Raw genomic sequence first — 25637 nt, forward strand, 5'->3', positions numbered from 1 at the left:
AAGGAAGTTAAACTTTGAAGCTTTTTCTTCAAAATTAATGCATTTCTTTCCTTTTTTTTCAGTTTTAAGTATTTTTTATGTTTAATTACATTTATATCAAAAATTGCTAGGAACTAAAGCAATTAAGGTAGGTCTAGCTGTCCTTTACATCCATAAACGTTATATGTCAGTGGAACAAATGGAGTGAGCTTTGAGCGTTCCACGATTTTTCGAGACTATACGCGGGCTTCCTATACAAGCCTATATGTATGTTTGTCAAGAAATTTTTGGATGAAATACAAACCGCACAACTTCAAAATCGCATAAAAATAATCTGCATAAAAAGAGACCTTACAGTATATCTACTACTATGAGTGGTCTCAGTTTGAGTTTGGATCAGATCTTCAGAACGTTTCTTGAGTGGTCTAATCAAGATATATTGGACTCCATTTCTCAACTGTCCTAGTCTGGCTAAACATATAATGGGTATAAATAAAAACTCTTAATATTCACAAGATGGAAATAATTTTCAAAATTATCACATGATGAAAATAATACATAAAGATATTAAAGTAGCACAAAAATGAAATTAAAGTATAGCAAATTTGCTCTCAAAACAAGATAAAATTAACTTCAATTTATCAAATGATGTCATAATATGTTGAAATGTGTATTGTAAATGTAAATAATATGTAGTAATTATTGAAATATTGTAGTACAGTATACTGCAAACTAATGTCAAAACAAGTTTAAATTTAATATTTGAGATCAAAGCTGTATTATGAAGTATTATATTTAGAATTGCATTATTATATTAAAATTACAAACTCAAAATTACATCTAAAAATGCTGTTTGAGTGATTCTTGAATTTAAAGTAAAATTTCTAATATGCAATAAGTGACATCCTTGAAATGATTAATTTTGAAAATTTCGTTATTTGTTTTATATAATAAAAATATTAAAATAATTTTGTACATTGAAAATCATCATAATGTTTTAAGTTACAAAAAATAAAAACAAACGAGATACAAGTAAACTTCATATTAGAAAGTACTGAATTGTGAACTTTTCTGTGGAATGTTGAAAATACATCTTTTTACTTTTCAAGATGCTCATACTTAACAAAGTTTAATTTATATAGCCTATAATAAACATTTAAAAGCAGGCAGCATGAATTAAAAAATTTTAGTTTTAGTATTTTTAAATGTTAAAATTAGTTAAAATGCTAGTTTGTTTTTGAAACTCTTGTCAACCAGACATTATGAATACAATACAATATCTGAATTGTACTGCAATATTAGTACAATATTATGGAAATTTGAAACATCTATATCTGGGGATAATTTTGAATAATAATTTTCTGATATGTTCAAAAACCTTAAGAAATGGTTTCTTCCAGTAATAAAATATTTGAAATGAAATTTTTGATTATTTAAATCAGTTAGAATTGTTCATCAAAAGTTAAATAACTTTTACTAAAAAAATTACAGGTGAAGATTGCTGACTAATTTTCAGCATAAATATGTTTATCATCAACAAAAATAATGCTTGAATTTAGCACCATATCCAAAAAGATGAAAAAAAAAACAAAAAAACAAAAAATTGCTTAATTCTGAAAACCAAATAAAATTTTAATTTAGTAATGTTTCCATTATTCAATAAAAGTTTAATTTGGTTTCCAGAATTAAGCATTTTTTCTCATCTTTTTGCTTATTATTTCAATCATGACATTTTTTTTCTCAATTTCAATAAAAAATTCTATACCTTCTTTATGTAAAATGCTTACATAACACTTTATTTTGTTATTAATGTACACAAGGATATTTTGGTGTAGAATAAAACATCATTATAGTATATTGTGTTTTTTTTACTATTGGTGCATTTAAAAAATTTTTTATATGATAAATTTTGTTTCCTGCTTCTTCCTATTGATCTTTTTGATCTTTTTCTTCTAGATTTACTGCATTTATCAGATGTTGGGCATCTCAAGCATGATCTCTGAAGAGATTATTCATTCATCCAGATAATTCCCAACTTTTACAAAAAATTCTTTAAACTATTGTTCAGTTCATTTCCTACAAGCAGTTTATTTGAAAATTTGACTATATTTAGAAAATTACATTAAAATGATTGGTTTATTATTATTTTATTTTGTTTAATAAACTAATAAGCACAGCTTGTCACATTTTAATCAGAATTAGTTTAATTATTAAGTTATTTTGTTTTGATTGATTTGTTAAATTTTTTGTAATTTTTGTGAATTTATATGATTAAATATAATTGGTTTATACACCTCAGAAAGGATTTGTACTTTTTATCAAATAAAACAAAATAATGGGTTTGCACATCTTTGTAAAACTAAAGCTTATGGAATAAGAGATATGAGTATTGACTACATTCCTATTGATAGTCCTAATATCAAAACTTTATTTTTAGTATTGATATATTGAAATACTGATAGATTTTCTACCATATATCAGTTAAAAATTTAAATGCAATAAATGTTTTCTGTTCTTGACAGTTAACTTTCCTCATTGAAAACTTTAATAATGTTAAATAAAGGATAATAAAACAATAAATAATACTTAAACAATGATTTATTTACAATACAGAATGAAAACAACAGAGAATATATATGTTGTAGGTATCCTCAATGTTTAAGTATGCAGCCACTAAAAAATTCTTCTACTAGGTAACAAGAGAGAAAAGGCTAGAATTTAGTGAAATAACCTAAATTGGCAATGCAAATTGGAAGTGTGCTGAATGAAAAACATGAATGTGCATGATTGGCAGCATGTTTGATGTAATAACTTTTATAGTCCAGATAGATTTTTTGATATACCATGTTAAAAAATTCATAAAGTGTGATTTAATTTTATGAGCTCTATGACAGCTTTTCTTTTCCACTAGACTTATTACACCATCAAGTCTAGCAGAAAAGAAAAGCCATCATAGAGCTCTTAAAATTGAATACAAGATTAGACAAGAAGCATATTACAGAACTCATAAAGTGGGAACTACCTGTATATAAATTTTTCTTTATGTGAACTTAACTGTTGGATTTTGGAATTTTATAAAAGAAAACATTAATACTTTGCTATTTCTTGTCTGTTTAATAATTACAGTTGGCTATTTTAGGGTACTGTCTTTATCAAATTTGATTGCAACCATAATTCATAATCTAGTCATACTGCTTATAAGAATATGTTTATATCCAGTTATAAGAGACTGAACAACTATATTCATGTATATGTGTTCTAATCAATTTCTGCATATTTACTCAATTAAATGCAGAAATTATTGCATTTGATATATTGCACGAAAACTGTCAATTATTGATAGTATTGAAATAAAAACACTATCGATTGCAAGTATTGAGTATATTGAGACAAAAGTGTTGATAGTCAATAGTATTGATATATATCACCCATTATGATGGAACAGATATATACTGTGTAAATAAATATTGGCTATAAATAATAGTTTTTGTACAAAAAAAGTTGTTAAAATATTATATTTGCTTGTATATATTGCTTGGCATAAAAGTGATATAATTTTCTTCCTTATATATCAATAAAATTATGTAGATATTTATTAAATTAAATATTAATAAAAATATTGAAATTTATTTATCAGATATGATAGACATAACTTGTAATTAATAATAAATATGAAATTACTTCTCATAGTTTATTTGATTGAACATTTAAATTTACACTTCTGAATAGGTTAAATGTTATGCATTATTTTGTAACTTTGTTTTGAAAGAACATAAAGACAATTTTGTCAAAAACAAATGAATACCATTTGAGAATTTGAGTATAAAAAGTTTTATAAAATATTGATTATAATTTTATTCATGTTTTTTAGCTGCAAATGCTGGGCTATGACATCTCATGGGCAGCTTTTAATATTATAGAAGTGATGAGTTCAACAAAATTTACATTTAAGGTAAGAATGTTTTTAGTATGAATTTTAATTTTTTAAAGTATATTAAACATTGATGTAAATATATTATGAAATAAATTTTTATGAGCAAATAAACAAAAAATGTAAAATTTTATAAATCATATATGATTATGTTGTTTGTTATATAATTTGTATAAAATAGTTTATTCTAAAAAATATGTTAAAAATGATAATTTCTCTCAATATAATATTTTATTATATTTTATTGTGCAGAATTTAGAATAATTTATTGGTTAAAAGATGAATTAAATAAAAGATATATTTACAATATATTCATAAAGAATAGGTTATAGTACTTATTATGTAATTTTCAGTATATATATATATTTTTTCTCTATAAATAGTTTGGTAATAGTTTAAACTTAGTGAACAAACTCCTCTTTAAATTGAAACTAGTTTTAATTGTCTATAATTATTTAGATATGTAGAAACTATCATTTTGTTGTCAATATCTATAATATGCAATCTCTAAAACTTACGGATTTAAACAAATTCCTTGAAAACCTGGATGTTTAGTTATGCATTAGTTGCTTTATTTTTTTATTGGTAACTTTGTTTTTGATAGTAATTAAATTTGTAAATAATTCACAATGAAATACACTAATGTCAATATACTGTATATACTAAACTTCTTGAAAATTTCTATTTATTCTTTCTTTAGCTCATTAGACATTTTCAGTAAATAATAAATGATTAGAATGTAACCTTTATAATAAATTAACATCATCAAAATACAGGAAAATCTCTAATTTAAACAGACTTTGTTGGAAATATGAAAGTGTTAATTTATAATGTTATACACACACTTTTGTTGAATCCTAATATTTAAAAAAATTAGAAGTATAAAAAAAAACAAAACAGTTATGTTTAATATGAAATTTCTACAAAATGGTATTTTGCAATTCCCCCAAATAAAATGCTTTAAAAATAAAATATTTTTGATTACTGTAATTTCTTACATACTGTATAACTATGTATAATATGATTTGTGTTTTAAAGTCAATTTGAAAGCAGATACTAGTTATGCATTCTAGCAGTTTTTGCAGGTTATACACAGAATATTATTGTAATTACCAAAAGCAACTGAAAACATAAGTTATTGTTCCTGGCTGATTAAGGTATTGATTATTAACCTGTCTGCAGACCCCAGGATCTACAAGACTTACTCAGGAGATCCTCAAATACTGCATGATTTTTTTTGCCAGTTTTACAAAAATTAATCCAACAAGAAATAAATAAACAAACAAACAACACATCCATGATTTGAATGTATAAAAGATTTTTCAATACTAGTTTATTTTAAAAGTAAATATAGAAATATTCTTATTTTGAAAAATGTTTAATCAAAACTTGAAATTAACTTGTCTGGTATTCAAGTTTTTCAAGTTTGATGCTAGATGCAGTGCTAATTTTCATGTTAATTTAAAAATAAGTAAAATTGGTGTTGAAACTCATTAAGGCTAGTATTTTTCACAAATTATTTTCACATTACCAATAATACCAAACTTTTAAAATGAAATACAGGTAGCCCTCGTTTTACGCCGGCTCAATTTACGCTGATTCACAATAACGCTGCTATGCAATTCACCGTTTCTTGGTGTAATTCCCCGATTTTCTCTATGCCAGACTGATTTTCATTTCAATGTTGACGTATTTACCAAGCCATGACATTGTACAGTACATTCATTAAAACAAAGATTTTTATTGAATATATTTAGTTTTTCTTTTTAATATTATTGGGTATGTATACATTTGCATTAAATTAATATTAAAACACTAAATGTTTAGGTACCCACAAGTCACGTTATCAAACTTAATAGTGCAATAAATGGTGTCCGAATCCATAGCGCCAATGAATGTATCCCTTATCAGTTCTATCAGGAAAACACCTTACGATGCAGTAGCACTTCCAGCAATCACAAACTACCGTTAGTGAGACAAATGTACTTCTTGTTGGCCAGACGATACTTTTTTATTAGCCAGATGATATCTACTCTCCTTAGCTGCCTTGAATTTTCCCGCTCAAACTGACCTTATACATGCGCCACGGTGACCGGTGGTCGACCAATCAGTGTCTCTGCTCGCCTGTAGCTCTACGTTGGGTTAAAGTATTCTTTCAACTATGGAAAGTTTGATGGATGAACTCTGTGAGTTAGACAAAAATTGGGAGTGAAGTGCAAATGTAAAAAGAAGCATCATCGCATCCATTCGACCATATTCTGAAATTCTCAATGAAAGAAAACAAAAATGTAAACAATTAAAGATGGATACTTTTTCCGAAAAATGTAAGAGATCCGAAACTAAAATTTTTAATTAAAAAATTTCACTTTATTTTATGATAAAATACATTTTAAAAATTAAAAATTTATATGTATTTTATATTACATTGTATTAATAAACAAGATTATTTGCTTATTTTTCACTTATGTAGAACCTAACCCTATACCTCACTGTAAATATTGGTTTGTTTTATACCAATTCGATTTATGCTGGCTTTTGTAGGAACAGAACTGCAGCGTAAACCGAGGGCTACCTGTATTTAATTTAATTAAGTGCTTTCACCTGTTTGAAATTTTGGAGGTGGCATACAGCAAAGCCTGTTATTTTTAATTAGAACAGTTTCTGCCAATAGGATGATTGGTTGGAAGGTGTACATACATTGTTACACTGTTTCAATCTGGTATAAAACTTTCAGAAACTGTTAATCTAACCAATATAGTACTTAACCTCTGCTTTTATCTCTCCCTTATGTTTGCTGAAATACTTAGGGACCTAGTAGTGGCTCCAATGTAAACTATGGTATGATGATATATTTTGCTGAGAAGTATGCTATAAACACCAGACTTTTCCATTACTGCCGTCATTAGATAGAAGCCTTCATAGTGATAGTGATGGAGAAACAGGTAGTTTTAAATGATGGTAAAGTAGAATTTTAGCAATACATGAAAGTGCCTCTATATGGAAGAGATACAGAGACAAACCTTACTTGTGAACACAAAGGGAACTTAGAACTTTCGCATGCAGGAATTTATTATACACACCAGGGTGTGTATAATAAATTCAACTTACTCAAGCCTTTAACTGGTGTGAAAAGGTAAAATTTGAAGCAACAAACATTTTCTGAATACCTTCCATGTTCTTCATCAGGTAATCTAGCTGGATTCTTTATTCTGGAACACTGTCACAAAATTTTAAAATAAATTGAACGATGAGAGTTCGATTGTCCATTATCCATTGTGCACGTGTTATACATGTTGTGTTCCCCGCTGTTTAGAATCACATTTATTCTTCTCATACGCATGTATTTTCTTATACGATGCAATATTCTTACGTTTGACATTACATGTCCCTGTGCATCATCCAATATTAAATAAATCCTTAAGAATCATTATGCAATAAGGCCTGCCAAACCAACTTAGTAACTAATTCCATTCATTAGCAACTGATTAGGAGATATTTGATTAAGTGCATTGTTTTAAGATTTAAAAAGTAAAGAAAATTCAATGTTATTTTTATGTGTGTTTCTTTACAGAGCCATATTAATTATAATTATATTGACAGATTTTCAGACATAAAATCTTTAGAATTTTTATCACTTTTAGATGTTAATAATTTTAAATATTATGAAAAACAATTTTCCCAAGTGAGTTTTAATTCTTTAAATTAAGTTAGTTGTATGGAGAATTTTTTTGATTTATCTAAATTATATAGTGAATTGCAATATTTATATTCATGTCCAGACTATATTGGCAAGTCACTCTTAGACATAAGAAATATTATAATTAATGATAATCTGAACAAAGATGTATTAAAAGAATTATATGATTTAATATCATTAATTTTTACGATATCATCTACCAGTGCAGTTTTTCATCCATGAAGGGAATTGATACATTGGCAAGGAATACTCAGTCGGAGGAAAGATTGTCGTCATTAGCATGGCTTTCAATAGAAAAAGAGCTTTTAAATACTTTGATGGAATTGACAAACAGCGACTTTTATGATAAAGTAATTAATGACTTTGTGGAAAAAATTGCCAAATAGAGTTAGTTTATAAAAAAATAATAAAAACAAGGTCTTATATACAGTAATACCTTTGACTTATGCTACCCTGACTTACACAAACCCGGAGTTACACGATTTTCAAATCTCGTTGATTCATCTTTTGTTTGAGTGCCAGGCAACTCTTTATTACTCACTTCCCCCACACTATTGTTCAGCTTACATGTTCGGACGTGTCACGCAGAATCGACACATAGCTACAATTTATTTTGTGCTATTTATGGAAACACTGCTTCCCTATCATCAAATGTTACGGCACGTCACTGATCTCAAGTGGGGTCACTTAATGAAAACTTTACTTGTAGGAATTTTTATAAAACATATGTCATAAAAAAATGCATATAAAAACAAATATTATTATTATTATTATTATTCATAAAATATTACTTTCCTTTACAGATTTTTTAAGAAATTACCCTACCCTTAAAATAAGGTTTTTGCTTTTTTTTAAATACCAGGAAAGTCCTGCAAGAGTCCCTGCCAACTTTTTCTGATAATTTTGGAAACTGTATAAAAAAGTTTTTTTATATAATAAAATTTTGTTTTTTTTAGATTTGAGAATTCTGAGTTAAAAAGTGTGCTTTCTATTTAAAAAAAAAAATGTTTATTTTTAGAGTTCAAATTCATAATTTTAAAATTTTATTATGTGTTTTTGAGGTATCTTATATTGTCTATGAAATTATACTCAATTCATATATTTTACAGAGTTAGACTCAGTTTTGAATATAAAATAGATATGAAAATAATTTTATATAAATTGAGAGAACAAGTCAATCTGGAATTTATTAAAATAGTTTGTTCTGTTGCTTTAGAAGTCTTCACTGAAAATTATGTAATAAATTTATTAATTTATAGTCTTAAAATAGTCTACAAAAATTTGATATTTGATTGTTAAAAGTTTAAATATAAATTAATATAATTTTTATATATGAAGTAATCAATTATGTATTTTATTTTTATTTTTAATGTAGAGAGTTGGTTATCTTGCTGCTTCTCAGAGTTTCTATGAAGAGACTGATGTTCTTATGTTAACTACAAATATGATAAGAAAAGTATGATTGTAATAATTAAAATAGACATCTTAATAACATTAATTATAAATGTAAAATAAAATGTTTGTATACAATAATAAATATATATTATATAAGATTTATTTATTATTATATACCATGTGTGTGTGGGTGTGTGTACAGTGGGTGATCACATAATCCGTTCCAAGACTTTGTTCGCTATTCAAATTGTTCGTTAACTGATTATCGATTTACTGTAGGTTTTTTTGGGAATTTGATTAATTCATTCTGGAGACCCCAAAAAATAAAAAATATACATTTTCTTACTACGTTTATTTATATGTAATAATAAAAATACATATATACACAATCTTGCATTTTTATTAGTCATGTTTTTTCCATTTGTGAGGGTTAAAGAATCTGTCTAATGTTGATTGCTTTTTTCTCTTCTTTAGGATTTTTCAGAAATAATTAATAGCAATGTAATTGTAGAGATCCCTAAGCCTATTAACCTCAACCTGGTTTGGATACCATTCTAAGACTATTGTTCTGACATCCTCCCGCTTCTTCAAAAGATGTTTAATAGCAGATATTGGCATTAATTTTCTTTTTCAGAAGAAAACATATCGCCGAATTTCTAAGTGTTATTCATTCACGAGTTCTTGGCATTCTTTTGTCATCAGATTCGTTTCAGGTTCTATTATAAGCTCTTCAATGTTCTTTATTTCTTGATGTGATTTTTGTTACTCCTTTAGCTGCTTGAGTCTTCTTGATTATACAGTATCTTTCCTAAACAAGATTGAACTGCGGCCTACTGTAGACCTGTTCAAGCCATACTGCCCAACAATGTCAGACATCTTCTGCCCACTCTCTCTACCTTTGCTATTATACTCTCACCTTTCAAAAATAAAAACCGATGCCAAACGTAACGAGTGCCTGCCTGACAATCTCACAAATACTATAAAAGAATTATTTCTCTCAGAAAAATAAAAGGCTGGAATTACAAGGGAGAGTTTCAAATTTTTAAAACGTCAGTACGTAAGTATACAGGTTATATCAGGATGACGTTTTAAATATTTGAGGGATTGTAGAGGATGAAATTTTGAATATTTTGATATAAGGAACCCATAGCTGGAAATGTGATATAAAGTTTTTACAGCACTTTGCACTTTGCAGTCAGTATGCTGAATGAAACAGCAGAATGCATTATTCATGACAAGTTATATTGACAAAACAGTAGAGTACAATCAAACTGTACATCGAATCAGTGGCTGCACTACTTTAGAGTAAATGTTCAATGTGATGACTACCAACTTCGTTATATAATGTGCAACGAACAATGAACCATGTTTTGTCCGATCCTCTGTAAGATGCCACGCTCTCCTCTGATGGTATTAAATGCTGTAAAGATGCACTCCGTAAGCTCATGAACTGTTCCTACGGGTGTTGCATACACAAGGGACTCATGTTGACTAGTTGTGTTTACAGCACAGCGCCAGTGGATGCAAGGGGTGACATGAAGGACGACAAGCACTAAGTACACAACGTCATGTACACAGGCTCACTTAGACCACTGTAGTTGTGTGTAGTCTTCCATCTGTAGTAATAATATGACATCAATGGACAGAAGAGTAGCTACCAAAGTGAAGGGCGGTCAAGCACTTCCTACCACTGTAGACACTTTAGTTCAAATTTCCGGCTATAGGTTCCTTATATCAAAACGTTCAAAATTTCATCCTCTACAATCCCCCAAATTTTTAAAACATCATTCTGATACACCCTGTTTATTGGGTTGAGTGTCGATGTTGATGTCTCCTGTGCTCCAAAAAGTTATGAATTGTTGCCTGAAGACAAGGGAAGACCAATCGGTATTCATTATTTTACGTCGCTTCTTCTTGTGTTTGTTCTGTGAGGTGTTCATTGTTTGAACATATAAAAATCTTTCACAAAAGTGTTCGTTATCTGATCACCCATGTGTGTGTGTGTGTGTGTGTGTAAATATCAACCTATACTTTAAAATTATTTGCATTTTAAGTTTTAATTGGTTTGACTTATTTGAATAGTATTAATTATTTAAAATATTTCTTTTAATGTAGTTTCTTGACACTGGTTGGTTGAAATAATATAAATTTATCATTATTAGCTAAGTTTGAAATGATAATTATTTGTAAGCACTCCAAAATAGCTCATGTAAAAATAAAAAACTGACTTTCATTGTTCAAAGTCAATAAAATAAAACAAGCCTGATATTATTAAAATATCAGGCTTTGGAATATTCATATATGTGAAATAAAACAACTTAATAGATTGTTCAAGAACTTTATTTTAAAACTTCCCATTGGTAAACTTTTTAAACAAGTCTGTATGATTTCTGATGAAATTGTAACTGTAATAAATTTTCAATTACAATTTCATCAGAGATTAATTGAAATTGCATAAAAAACGTTTACAAATGGAATAATTTTTTTCTATTTACATTCTTTTAGACAGTAAATTTAAAAATTAAGTAACCTCAGATTAACTTTTTATTCATATTATTGAAGTCCAAGTATGGTTATGTATAATTATAATGATGATGCTTGCAAAAATTTAATTTAATTTATTTATTAACAACAATTAAGGAAAAAAATCACATTAAATTACTTTTTATTTTAAATTCCAAATCTCAACCACAATTTCTTCAAAGGGATAATTTTTATTGTTAATTGTTAGCATAAATTTTATTTTCTTTAGGATCTAAACAGTCAAAACATGTATGATGCAGGAACTGCTATGAGTGGTTTATCTTGTTTTGTAACTCCAGATTTAGCCAGAGATTTAGCAAACGATGTCATGACATTGGTAAGTATTTTGATTTTTATATTATTTAAATCCATAAATATAAAAATTTAGTAATTTATAAATTACTTAAATATTTTACTTTTAACTTTTTAATAATTTTTAAAATTATAACTGATTTTGAACTTATTGTAATGCAATATAAACGAAATTCATGACTTTTTAATTAGACAATAATTTTTTGATGGAGTTTATTAAATTTTAATATCTTACATTTTAATATTTTATTTCAAAACTTTTATTTTATAATTAAATGAATTTAATACTTTTAATTGTTTTTAAACAAGAAATTTGCCATTTTTTTTAACTTTTAACATTTTTTAGGAGAATGTTATATAACATTTATTAACACTGTTATAACATTTATAACATTGTTTTATGATATGAGAAATAATTTTTTATTATTTTGTTTTGAAAATACTTAATTAATCTCTGTAAAATTCCTTCTGTTACACTAATGAAATATAATTTCATATTAATTGATTTCTGTTTTATTTATTATTGAAAGAATATTTTATGAAAAAATGTTATAAAGTTGAAAACATTTTTGATATATCATATTGCTGGAATACATTCTGATATTTCTTGATTAAATTTTTATCTTAAGCCAATGTTTTATATTTTTTTAAACTAGCTTACATCAACCAAGCCCTATTTGAGAAAAAAAGCAGTTCTGTTAATGTACAAGATATTTCTTCAGTTTCCTGAAGCTCTACGGCCTGCATTTCCGCGTTTAAAAGAAAAGCTTGAAGATCCTGATCCAGGTAAATGAGTATTTTGAATTTATTTTTATGTCAGCTATAAAACAAATTTGCCAAAGTCGTCAAAATATATAATTTTAAATAGGGTTTGCGTCTCAGCTAATATTCGCTTTCCAGGACTTGAGACTTTTATTTAGTCCCAGGAATTCCTAGGACTTAAAAAAAATTCAAACCATGAAAATTATTTTTTAATTACATTTCAATACATTATATTACCATTTTAATATATATTTTGCAAAAGTATGCAGGTTTTCAATTAAAATAAAAAGTTTTGTTTTAATTTTTTTAAACTACAATGCATGCAAAGTAAAATTTTAAGCATATAAAAATATAACTTTAATAAGCTGATTTATAAAATACAGTTACAGATCAATTTGGCATACCATTCACAATGAATGAATTGATAATAGGCATTAATACACTCAGAAATGGGAAAGCAGCTAGCTGATTGGATGATATCCGTACCAAAAAATAAAATATTTTGGCCCAGAAACACAAAAATAGCTCCTCAAACCATAAAATAACCAAGATAGGCTACAAAGCACATGTGATTGTCATCTTAAAACTCAAGTAAGAGCTCACCAGCCAAAAAACTTTAAACTGATCTCCCTTATTTGTCATCTATATAAATTGTATGAATGACTAATTGTAAATTGCTCAACAAAAAAATTAGTGAAACAAAAGCTCATTCCCTAACAATCAGGTTTTCAACCAGGGAAATCATATACTGGACAGATCCTTAATCTTACTCAACATATTGAAGAGTGTTATGAGAGAGGGCTGATAACTGGAGTTGCATATGGCACAGTTAACCATCATATTTTACTAAAGAAGATTTATGAAATGACAAGGAATTAAAACTTGATAAACATTATAAGATCATTATGAACAAATAGGAGATTCTTTGCTGAACTATGTAAGAAAAAAGTAGGTGTTAAATTTCAAAGAATGGACTTTTACAAGTGTTCTTGTTTCATCACTGTTCAATGTATACACTAATGATTAATAACACCTAATACAAACGGATACATGTGTGTAGATAATCTTGAAATTGCAACCCAAAAGAGAACATTTAAAGATATTGAAGAGATATTAGAACACAGAACATTAACATCAGAACTAAACAATCTAACTGAATTTAAGTAAAAAATCAATTTAAAAAAAATCCTGATAAAACACAAGTATGTGCTTTCCATTCATAAAAATGAGAGGCAAAGAGGGAATTAATGATAACTTGGAATGGAACTAAGCTACAACATATAAATAACCCTGTTTATCTTGAGGTGACTCTAGCTAGGAACTTTCATTTAATGAACAAGTGAAGAAAACTAAACAAAAAGTTAGCACACACAACAAAATCCTTTGCTGGCAGGGTTAAAGTAGGGAGCCTGTCCCCAACATTAAGAGAAGCTGGACTAGCATTAAGCTACTCTGCTGCTAAATATGTTTGCTCAATTTTTAACCAACCAACCTATGTCAAACATATTGACAAAGTTCTGAATGAAAGCTGCCATTGTATAATAGATTGCCTGAAACCAAGACTAACAGAAGTACATTATTGCTGGTATTGCTCAACTCAACATTCAAAAAGTAATCATCATAAACAGTGAACAGATAAAACAACTATATAATGCCATGCATTCCCTTTACGATCATATTGCTCCAAACAACAGCTTAAATTAGACGTTATATAAAAACTGCAACTATGCTTGCTCAATTACAAGGAAAGACAAACCTTGTCCTCTGATGTGAACAATCAAAAGATAAGACTGCATAAATATCTGACCCCAAAGAACAACTACTGCTTAGTTATGATACAGACTGGACTGCCTGGCAAATTCGAAACTGTTTTTGCACTGGAGTTGGAAGATCAAAAAGTAAATTTAAAAAAACAGAGATATATCACTGATTCTGATTCATATGATTGTGGAGTATGCCAAACCATGGATCACCTAAGAATATGTTGAAACCTATGCTTTGATTGCCTGAAATCTCACTTGACTGAGGCAACAGACAACAATATTTTGCTATACAGAGTGTACAATATTGGAAATAAATCTAATTCTTGGTGAATGGACATAAAAAGAAGAAAAATCATTTAAAACAAAATATTTATGGAAATTAGTATAAATCAAATGTAAATAAAATGTTTATGTTTAACTAGTGGCAGATCCAGGAAAAAACTGACAGAAGGGACATAATATAAATAATTATTTTACCATTTTCCTTTTCTGCCTAAGCAAAGGAAGATGGTTTCTTTGCTGTTTATATACAGTGGTACCTTATGCTTTAAATTTATTTCATTCCAGGGAGATGTTTGATGTCTAAATCAGTTTTTGTCATTAGAAATAATGGAAAATGAATTAACCCAATACAACAAATGCACATAATTTAAAGCAAGAATAACACAATTATATGTCCTGATAATAAATTAAACATGAAAACAATAAATAAAATATGTAAATACCATATAATAAAATGAAAATTACAATTACTAGTTGCACACGTTGACTTTGCATTTTAAACATGGCCGCTAGATATGCCACATGTATACCACTTTTGTGATAAGTTCTTTTTCATCTGTCATCAGCCTTCCTCTTATTAGACTTTCTTGCTTCTATACACTTCTCTGATGCCATGGTTATATTGGTATGAACAAAGTTTTGTGTGTGTTAACAGGTCTCATTATTTAACATAGATATGTGATTTAATTACAACAGTTGTAAAATCTAACACATTATTGTTAATTTGAGATTGTATTCTTTGTTTAGAAGCTTAATTTACTCTTCCAGTACAGTTTTTCACTGCTTGTGTAGTTTAAACTTTAAAGCATCATTCAAACTCTGGAGTGTTCAAAGTATGAGATATCACTATATCTCCACATGGACTAATTAGTAATTAGTAATTACTAATTTAAAAAAAAAATTATGTTAAAAAAGTGTTTGAAATAAAGTTATATAAAAGTATTTGTAAGCATATTAAATGATTGGTTTATGTTTTCAAAAAAATAAAAATAAATAAGTAAATAAATTATAGGGATATATGCTCGGTGTCCATACCCTAAATTTATGCCTGCATTTTACTAGCAAAAGAGCACTAAGAATGTTTCTTGCTGATAAGGATAATTATTTAAATAAACTGATTCAGAGATGGCAAGTATAATTGAGGTGGAGCATTAGTGAAGTCTCTTCTATGAGGCTTCACTAATGCAGTCTTTACCTAACATTCATAGTAAAACCTTGCTGAAACCTTTGTCATCAATATTGTCTTAAGACACTCTACATCTATTCAACTTCTTATGGATCATGCTCTAAATCTGATATCTAAAATGTTCAAGGAGGTATGCGAACTACTCCACATTAAGAGACTCCTTATGACAGCATTTCACCCTGCATGTAATGGAATAGTCAAAAGATTTAATGAAACCTTCATTGACCTTATACCTCACTATGTTGCTAACGACTGGGATGAATGGATCCCCTACGCACTACTTATATTTGCTATTTGTATCTGACTTACGAACATAATGACAAAGGGAGTTCTAGACAAAGAGAGTGTGAGCAACTGAATACAAAATGAAATTTTTATTATTTGTATGTTGATATCGTCTGCTTTTTAAATATCATATTCATCAACATATGCGCAAACAGAAAAAATCAAAACTTTGTTTGCACAGAACTTGGACAGACTGTATATGAATGAGGAAGAATACTCATATTTTAACCATCCTCAGGTACTCTTGGGGTTTATTTGATCCAAGTCCTCTTCAGTTCATGTGTTTTTTGGAAACTATCACAATTAGTGACCTCCCCTGCCACGTATTTTCTCATAAGTTATTCCTGAATATGTGACACATGTTTGATAGTTTCAAAGTCATTCCGCTTATTTTTTTAATATGTGTTTTTGAGCTGAAGTTTATGAATATTTTACCTTATTAAATTATTATAGACTTATTGTAATGTTTTAATCATGTAATAGTAAAACCTATTTCGAAATTAATAAGTTTGAAATCCAGAAACAGATTTCTTTTTCTATATTCTTGTAAAATAATATCTTTAAAGTCAAAATGAGAAAATTTTATAGTAAAGAATTTATTGTAAAGATTGTATGATAAAATAAAAATTTTTAAAATTTTTTCTTAAATAGTAGTAATAAGAATTTTTAGTCTGTATTTTAAATATCTTTACTATAAATAATTTGAATAATGTTAAACTAAGGTTATGATAAATACATTTCAATTATCTTACAGGGGTACAATCAGCTGCAGTTAATGTAATTTGTGAACTTGCAAGAAAGAATCCAAAAAATTATCTATCACTTGCTCCTGTATTCTTTAAATTAATGACAAGCTCAACAAATAATTGGATGCTTATAAAAATAATAAAATTGGTGAGATTTTTATAAATGTATATGAAATTTTGTTAAAAGTATAACATTATTGAAATATACATAATGCAGTCTTTAATATTTTATCTCAAAAAATTGGTTATTAAAGATTTTAAAATTAATTAATTAATTGTAAACTGTGGAAATTGAACATAAAAATATTAATTATAATTAAATTATAAATTAGTGTATTTTTCCCTTTAGCATATTTTTTTTACTGAATGATGATTTGCAAGTATTATGATTATCTCATGAGATGTCACATCCTGGAAAAATTTATAAATGTTATTAAAATTAATGGTTAATCTTATTATCTTAAATTATAAAACTGATATTTAGGACAGAGTTAAACAATTCATGATAAAAAATTAAACTAAATTAATAGATATTATAGATACCAGCTTATTTCTTAAATGTCTTCAGTTTAGTTAAAATTACAGGCCAAATTCTGATGTAATGAATTTCACAAAAATAATTTTAAGAATAATAAATAGTTTTTTTTTTGTTTTAAAAAATATACTTAAAATATATTAACTCCTTCTCAGCCACTGTCACATTCAATATGTATATTCAATGATTGCTTTTTTTGGCTTCGGTATATGTCATATGTTCTATGTGAAAAATGCTTTAGAAGTTTTTATTTTAATGTCTTTGGTGTGTTTGCTGCTGTTGTGTGTTTATTTCACCATTTCTTTAATATATTGCATTATATTGCAGAAATTGCTTACCTGTTTTTTATGGGAAAATTTAATTTTATTTTGGAATCTGAAAGCATTTCTGTAACTTGTTTCTGATAGTTTTTCTTTTAAACAAATAAATAAAATTATTTTATATATAAATAATATTAATACTTATTAAATAATTAATAAATAAATAAAATTATTAATAAAATAAANAATAAAAATTCAGTATAATGAACATTTATCACTGATAAAAATGAATTCCATTTGTGTATGAAAACATTATTTTAAATTTATGTTTGCTATAAATAGATATTGGATTGGCTAAATATATTGGTTAAATTTAATAATTTTTGTGCTCTGAAAGCTTTTTGAATTATGCTTGGATTTTGCCTAAAGTTCAGCACAGAAAGTTGATTGTTTAATTTGATCTTCAATACTTACAGCAAAATTCCTAGTTTACAGCTTGTTAAGAAGCATGCATAACAATTCATTGATTAGATGAAAAGTGTTTTCATCTCAATGAAATTATAATTAAAACACTTTTTTTTTGTTTGAAAAAAAAATTTCTGGACTACTCTGACTAAATTTTATCTTTTCAATAATAAAGATGAAATTAAACAATCAAAGTGCAAAAAATCCTAAATTCTAATTCAATCAGGTATATTAAATATTAAATAAAAATTGTTTTCTGTGAAACTCTGTATTGTCTGTTAAGCCAGTATAATAATTCCTGATAATAGTGAATTCTTTGTTTATAGACGAAAATTTATAATTCAGCACAGAAAGTTTTTACAAACAAATAAGTAATGAAATGCAGGTTATTGAAAAGACAAAATTTAGTCAGTAGTCCAGAAATTTTTTTGTCAAACAAAAAAAAGTGTTTTAATTATAATTTCATTGAGATGAAAACACTTTTCATCTAATCAATGAATTGTTATGCATGCTTCTTAACAAGTTGTAAACTAGGAATTTTGCTGTAAGTATTGAAGATCAAATTAAACAATCAAAGTGCAAAAAATCCTAAATTCTAATTCAATCATCTCATAACGCACCAAGCATATTGAGGTGGAAAACTTTATCATGCAGAAATTTAGTGAAAGAGAAATGCACTGTGTTTTGAATATATGACATTTAAAAATAATATGGCAGATATGATGTTGATAGCATCATTCTGCCCTGGATATTTTTTCTTAAAAGGCTTGTTTATTATTTTTTAAATTTATTTCAGCAATGATGTATTAATTTGTATGCTAGGATAATTTTGTTTTAGTCTGCTATATTATTTAAACTACTCATTTTATTTTATCACATCTTTTTGAGTAATTTAATTTTCAAAAGATGATTGTGTTGAAGATGTAAAGCCAATACCAGACATTTAAATTTCGTATTAAGCTGTTCAAAAATGCTGCATAGTGTTTTAATAGATTTCCTTGCTGATTTCATTTACCTCCATAATATATTGTTTTGTTAATTTTTTAAATATAAAATTTTGCCTTACTGTCTTATGATTTTTAATTTTTTTTATTCTACATTAAATCAAAGAATATTATTATTTTTGATTATCAGACAAATAATTTCTTGAAACTTTAATAACTATTATTTAATTTGCTCATTGTACAAAAAATGCTGTACACAGGATTCTGCATATAGTATTTTGTTGATAATGAGTTAATAGCAAATTAATGCAATTTTTATTGAAGACATTTTACCTTTTATCTAAATATATAAAATTACATGGACTGACTGACTGACTGATTCATCATTGCCCAGAGCAAACTGCTGAACCTTAAGAGGTGAAATTTGGTACACAGTTAGGGTATGTCATGAAAATGAGAAGGGATTTTTGAAATTCCTCCGCAGGGGAGAGGGAGAGGATTAAGGCTTAACCTGGAGAACAGCTTCTACTGTATTATTTTAGATGTGATTTTTTGATTTTAACTACGTTTTAGTAGGGTATGTAATGAGAGTGCACACTAAGAAGAGATATGATTATAACATGTAAGTGTTATAATCATATAATAAACATTGGCGTGAAGTGACATTGTATTATATCAAGAAGAGATAAGACATTTTTATAAAAAAAAAAATTAGTATCAAAACTCACCACTGTGGCACTTTTGGTTCTACAGGCAACAAATATTTTATTTGTACAATATATAGATCATGCTATATAGATACTTCAGTTGAACAGAGAATACTGCTTAGTATGGTTGTGATTCTAAAGGTGTAAATGTGGATGAGCAGTGTGTTTAATGGTTGACTGTAATTGATCCTCTGTGATACTTCTTACATACAGTATGATACTGTCTTTCAAGGCTGCCAAATTTTCAGTACATCTTCAAATAACTGCTCTTTAAATATCATCACAGATGAAATTGCTTTTTGTTGTCTGCAGTTCCAAAAGTTCCATAATAAAAAGTTTTGGTACTAATTTTTTATGAAAATGCTTTTGCATTTTTGAAATGTTGCCATACCAAATTTGATTGCTTTTGCATGGCCAAATCTCTCTCTAGACATTGAATACTGGTATTTTAATTAAGATCATCAGTATATGCTAGTATATCATCTGAATTTAATTTTCTTTTAGTATAATAAGCATGTTAATTTTCAACTTTGTATACCTTAAGCAATCAGAGTTTAATAGCTTAGTTTAAAAGAATATTAGTAGTTTGTGTTTATTTTTTACTCATGATGATGATTACTATTGTTAACTAATAAGTTAAAAAAATTCTTTGAAAAATAGTTTGAAAATGAACTAAACAACAGGGAAGCTAGTATAATTCATGCTAACAGACCATGGAGTCAGGACAATTCAAACAAGAATGTTCTACATGTATCTTTTTAGCACATTTGTTCCATCCAAAATAAAAAGAACTANGAAATATAATTTCATATTAATTGATTTCTGTTTTATTTATTATTGAAAGAATATTTTATGAAAAAATGTTATAAAGTTGAAAACATTTTTGATATATCATATTGCTGGAATACATTCTGATATTTCTTGATTAAATTTTTATCTTAAGCCAATGTTTTATATTTTTTTAAACTAGCTTACATCAACCAAGCCCTATTTGAGAAAAAAAGCAGTTCTGTTAATGTACAAGATATTTCTTCAGTTTCCTGAAGCTCTACGGCCTGCATTTCCGCGTTTAAAAGAAAAGCTTGAAGATCCTGATCCAGGTAAATGAGTATTTTGAATTTATTTTTATGTCAGCTATAAAACAAATTTGCCAAAGTCGTCAAAATATATAATTTTAAATAGGGTTTGCGTCTCAGCTAATATTCGCTTTCCAGGACTTGAGACTTTTATTTAGTCCCAGGAATTCCTAGGACTTAAAAAAAATTCAAACCATGAAAATTATTTTTTAATTACATTTCAATACATTATATTACCATTTTAATATATATTTTTTTCATATTTTATAAAAGTTTAATGTGTTTGCCATTTGTCCTGTGAATATCAAAATAATAATTGATTTCATATTACATAATCTGTAGAAATAAATGATTAGTTTTGATATTTGCTACCTGCAAACAGTTTTTCAAGTCATTCAGTGCTGTTAGGTTTTAGCAGATAGTAAACTTGATGATTTTTTTACAAAACTATCTGGAAAAGGCTTATATAATTTAATGTATAAATATTACTTTGGCTCATACCCTTCCGTCTTAAATCAAGTTATAATAATTTGTGGGAACTCTGTCTTTGACTCCCTTCAGTGTTTCATCCTTGGTATCTACATCTGCATTATAATTAATAATATGTTTTTGTAAACATTAGTTTCATGTGTATTGATTAAATTACTGTAAATAATAATAAAAAATTATTAAACTGTTATCAATGGTAAAACATAAGAAAATGTAATTTAAAATAATCTTAAGTAAATTAAATAAACATTTTTTAAAATGTTTATTTAATTTACTTTATATTAAATCTATTTTTTAAAATAGATGGAGCTAAAATTAATCTAATTACTTGGATGCAGTGACATTCTATGAGGCATTGAAGATCAAACTGACACTACTAAGTCTTAAAAAATTTTTTTTATATGCTATTTAACATCTTGTTTTAACTAATAGTTTGTTTTCTGTAAGAAGTCTGCTTCTACTCAAACATGTAATGTCATTTAAACTTGCACCAAAAGCCTGAACTATTGATCAAAATAAACACACCAGTCATATGTTGGTGTACTTCTTGTTTTGATTTTTTTTCATTTAATGCAGTTAGACCAATGCAGTTTTATAATATAGATTGTCCTTTTTTAAAAAAATTGTTTATATTTGAGTAATTAAAGCCTTAAACATAACTCTAGCATATCACAATAAACAATTGTGATTTAATCAGACATAAATTGATATGAAGTTAAAATAATAAGTTGTCAAAACTGCATCACACAGCTGGTTAGTTTGGGGATGCCTCTTTGGGGAAACGGAAGGGTTCATGATTGCCATACAAGATCAGGTCATAAATACTAAAAACTACGGAAAACACATACCAAAGATATATAACAATCACAAATCACACATGCAGAAAATGTCACATTATGCCAGAAACTATATAACACACCACTTCTGATTGCAAGATCTTAGCACAGACAGATTATTTACATAGACATAATCAAGTAGCAAATATAGTATAGCAAGGGCAAACAAATTATTAGACATTCACAAACCACTAATATTAATACATTTCATAAGCAGAAATATTGGAAGACCACACACAAAATGTACTACAACAGAGCCTTAATCACAGATAAAACAATTTACCACAACAGACCAGACATCACACTCATTGACAAACACAATAAAATCACATACATTATAGACATAACCATTACAAACATTCACAATATACAAAATACATGCACTGAAAAAATTAGCAGGAACACGGAACTCGCCCAGGAAATAAGGCATCTGTTGAGGATGGGAATAAGGTGCTTATTGTACTGTACCTGTTGTTCTCTCCTCTACAAGTGTGATACCATACACACTACACAAAAAGCTGGGAACATTACAATTGAATAGAAATACATACATCACACTACAGAAGGTCACTATATTGAATACATGTGATATTGTTAGGAAATTCCCGAATACTGACACACTTATTTAATTTTTGTCTTGTTTTGGTTGTTATGCCTTGACTCTGGTCTGGCATAGTACACAGCAATAGCTGTCAACTGAGTATAACCCACTACATCCAACAAAATAATAACAATAATAATAATGTTTTGACATATTAATAAATTTACTTACATTGTTGATTGTATAATGATGTAGGAGATAACTGGCATACACAATAAACTTTTATTGGTGTGATGAAGCTTTTGAAATACTTTTTATAGTGATGATGGTTTGAGTTTTGTTTGTTTTATTTTTTAAAATAAATTTTATATAATTGCTTATATCATTTATAGTATTCAAAATATTGATTTAAGTATTTTCTAAAAAGACATTACATTAAAAATTTTAAATCAGTGAATACAAATTCAAGAGATTATTCTATTTATTTATTTTAACAATTTAGTTAATATAAACTCAAAAATCCTGAAATAAAATTATTTTGGTCTCTTGATTTTGTCTTTGCTAATTTTATTTGACTTTGACCTTTTGGTTATAAATGAAAATGTGCTCCATGCATGCATGAGCAATAAACTTTGTTTCATAGAAAACTACCCAATTATTTTTCTTTCTATTTTAATATGCTTGTTTTATTTCTTATATTCTTTGAAAATATCTGTGAAATCAAAAGGTCTTAGGATAAAGAAAGGTTTATATTATTTTTAAGTATTGTCATTTATAAATAAAAACTAGCATTTTTTTAGAGCTTGCTATAAATATAAAAATTTTAACAAATTTATAGATTTAAGTTTTGATTATATTATCATTATTTTGTTTTGAGAAATGTAATAAATTTTGTAAAAAATGCTCTGTTTATTTGAAAAATCTTTTTTGGAAGATTTTGACATTTTTATTTCAAAAGTAGAATGGAAAAAATTAAATATTTCAGTAATTTATAAAAAAAAAATAAATCTATTTTAAAGAAATTGAAAATCAACAAATTACCTGAAAACACCCAATAATTTTCAGAATTAATTAAATTTATTACCAAGCAGTTTGTGACTAAAGAATATCTGTTAAAATACAATAAATATTAAATAACTTGAATTACTTTTAGATTATTATGTTTTATAATGAAATATATTGAAAAATATTTAATAGAGAGGTTGCGGCCAACGTTTTCATCGCAAAAACATGTACGTCGGATGTTCAGCGTTGCCTTCCTGTAAGCCTAGAAGTTTGACAATGGCATTTGGAACATCAGTGGAATCATGCTCAATGTTCCAAATGCCATTGTCAAACATCTAGGTTTACAGAAATGTGGCGCTGAACGTCTGATGTATATGTTTTCACGATGAAAACATTGGCCAGAATCTCGCTAATAACAAATTACATTAATTAAAATTATTATAAAAGAGTGAAGTTTTATGGAAATATTTTTAAATTACTTAATTTCAGTTTGATCTAGGCCTGAACAGAGAATTAGTTATGATCTAGGTCAAACTGTTAGTTTTATGGGGGATTCTGAATTAATGTATTATTAGAAATATATTCATGTCTTAATTAAAAAAAATAACTTCTATGTGCCAAGAAATAAGAACAAATTAAATATACTATAAAATTATTTTTAACTAATTTTTTTTTTATATACAGTATTTCTTGTATATATTGTATTTTATCTATTTTTTGTTTAATTTATTACAAAATTTATTTTGTATTAATTTTTTTTTTATAGTGATGATTTAAAAGTTTTGCTATTTACTTGTATTTCTGAAACCATTAAACAAGTATTTGAATTTTTTTAAAGACAATTCTTTATATTTTACATTTATAGTAGATTCTGAACAACTCAAAATGGAAGGGACAGAAAAATTTTGAGTTATGGAAACTATTATTATTTTAACTCATTGTTACTTGAGGGACTTTTGTTTCAAAATAACTGTAACTTGAGCTTCTTGGAAGTTCTGTGGTCAAACTCTTGTTTACTTTTTTTTTTTTTTTAGTATCTCCTTTGAGATACTGGAATCAGAAATAATACTGGAATTGCTAATGCTTTCAGTGTCATCTTTGTTTCAGTCATGTTGGACAAGTTAGCATGGTGCTTACCTGTGAGTAATTCTGTGTCTCTTTTTTCCTGTATTCAAAGTGATACAGATTTTAATTGCAAATCAATATTGTATATACATACTATTATAAAACATGATAAAAAGTTTTTGAAATGGTTTGATGAGTCTGAGGAAGAAATGTAGGCTCCTTCCTTGTGATAATGAACATGAAGATCTTCATATGAAAATCCTGGAAGTGTTGAGAAAAAACAGATCCTCTACAAGCATCATCAGTATCAAGAGAAAAGTATGCTTATTGCCTAAAAAAGAAGAATAGGAAAACAATATCTAAGATTGTTACATATAGCTTATTGCACCAATCTACAGATACCACATAACAATTTGCAAACAGTGCAGTTTTAAAAATCCAGACTAAATACATTCAGAACTTAAGTAGAAATTATAATTAAGTTTAAGAATAATTTCATATATCATATTTCTGTTTTTATTGATCTGATTAGATATCAGTTTTATGTTTATGTATCGAATGTATTCTAACTGAAGAAAAGTAAGGCAAACGTAAAAATGTGTATTCATAACAAAACTTCCTGATCTTAGTAAAATTTTTCAAGACAAATCATTAAGAATATGAAAATATGTAGGGTGAGTGCCACACTCACTCTACATATTTTCATACTTTCATCACCCTACCTTGTTACAAATTTTACCGTGAGGAATGCCGGATTAACGAGATCATAAACATCACAATATAAATAATATAGTTAGACTTAAATACATTATGTATTGTTTTTTTAGATATGAATATGTACAAAATAACAAAA

General features: G+C 27.1%; 1 protein-coding gene across 1 annotated transcript in view; it reads left to right on the plus strand.

Moving 5' to 3' along the window:
* The window catches only part of LOC111613828 (AP-3 complex subunit delta-1-like), a 115976-nt gene that overhangs the window by 24569 nt on the left and 65770 nt on the right, over positions 1 to 25637 (plus strand). Inside the window, exons 2-6 of the mRNA XM_023355179.1 lie at positions 3851 to 3931; positions 8983 to 9063; positions 11755 to 11862; positions 12494 to 12623; positions 16870 to 17009. Coding sequence (XP_023210947.1) covers positions 3857 to 3931; positions 8983 to 9063; positions 11755 to 11862; positions 12494 to 12623; positions 16870 to 17009 — 534 coding nt within the window. The 5' untranslated portion in view covers positions 3851 to 3856. The remainder of the gene's footprint in view (positions 1 to 3850; positions 3932 to 8982; positions 9064 to 11754; positions 11863 to 12493; positions 12624 to 16869; positions 17010 to 25637) is intronic.

Source organism: Centruroides sculpturatus, unplaced genomic scaffold, assembly GCF_000671375.1.
Source record: "Centruroides sculpturatus isolate CEXI.00-Female unplaced genomic scaffold, Cexi_2.0 scaffold1825, whole genome shotgun sequence".
In the NCBI taxonomy this organism is placed as follows: domain Eukaryota; kingdom Metazoa; phylum Arthropoda; class Arachnida; order Scorpiones; family Buthidae; genus Centruroides; species Centruroides sculpturatus.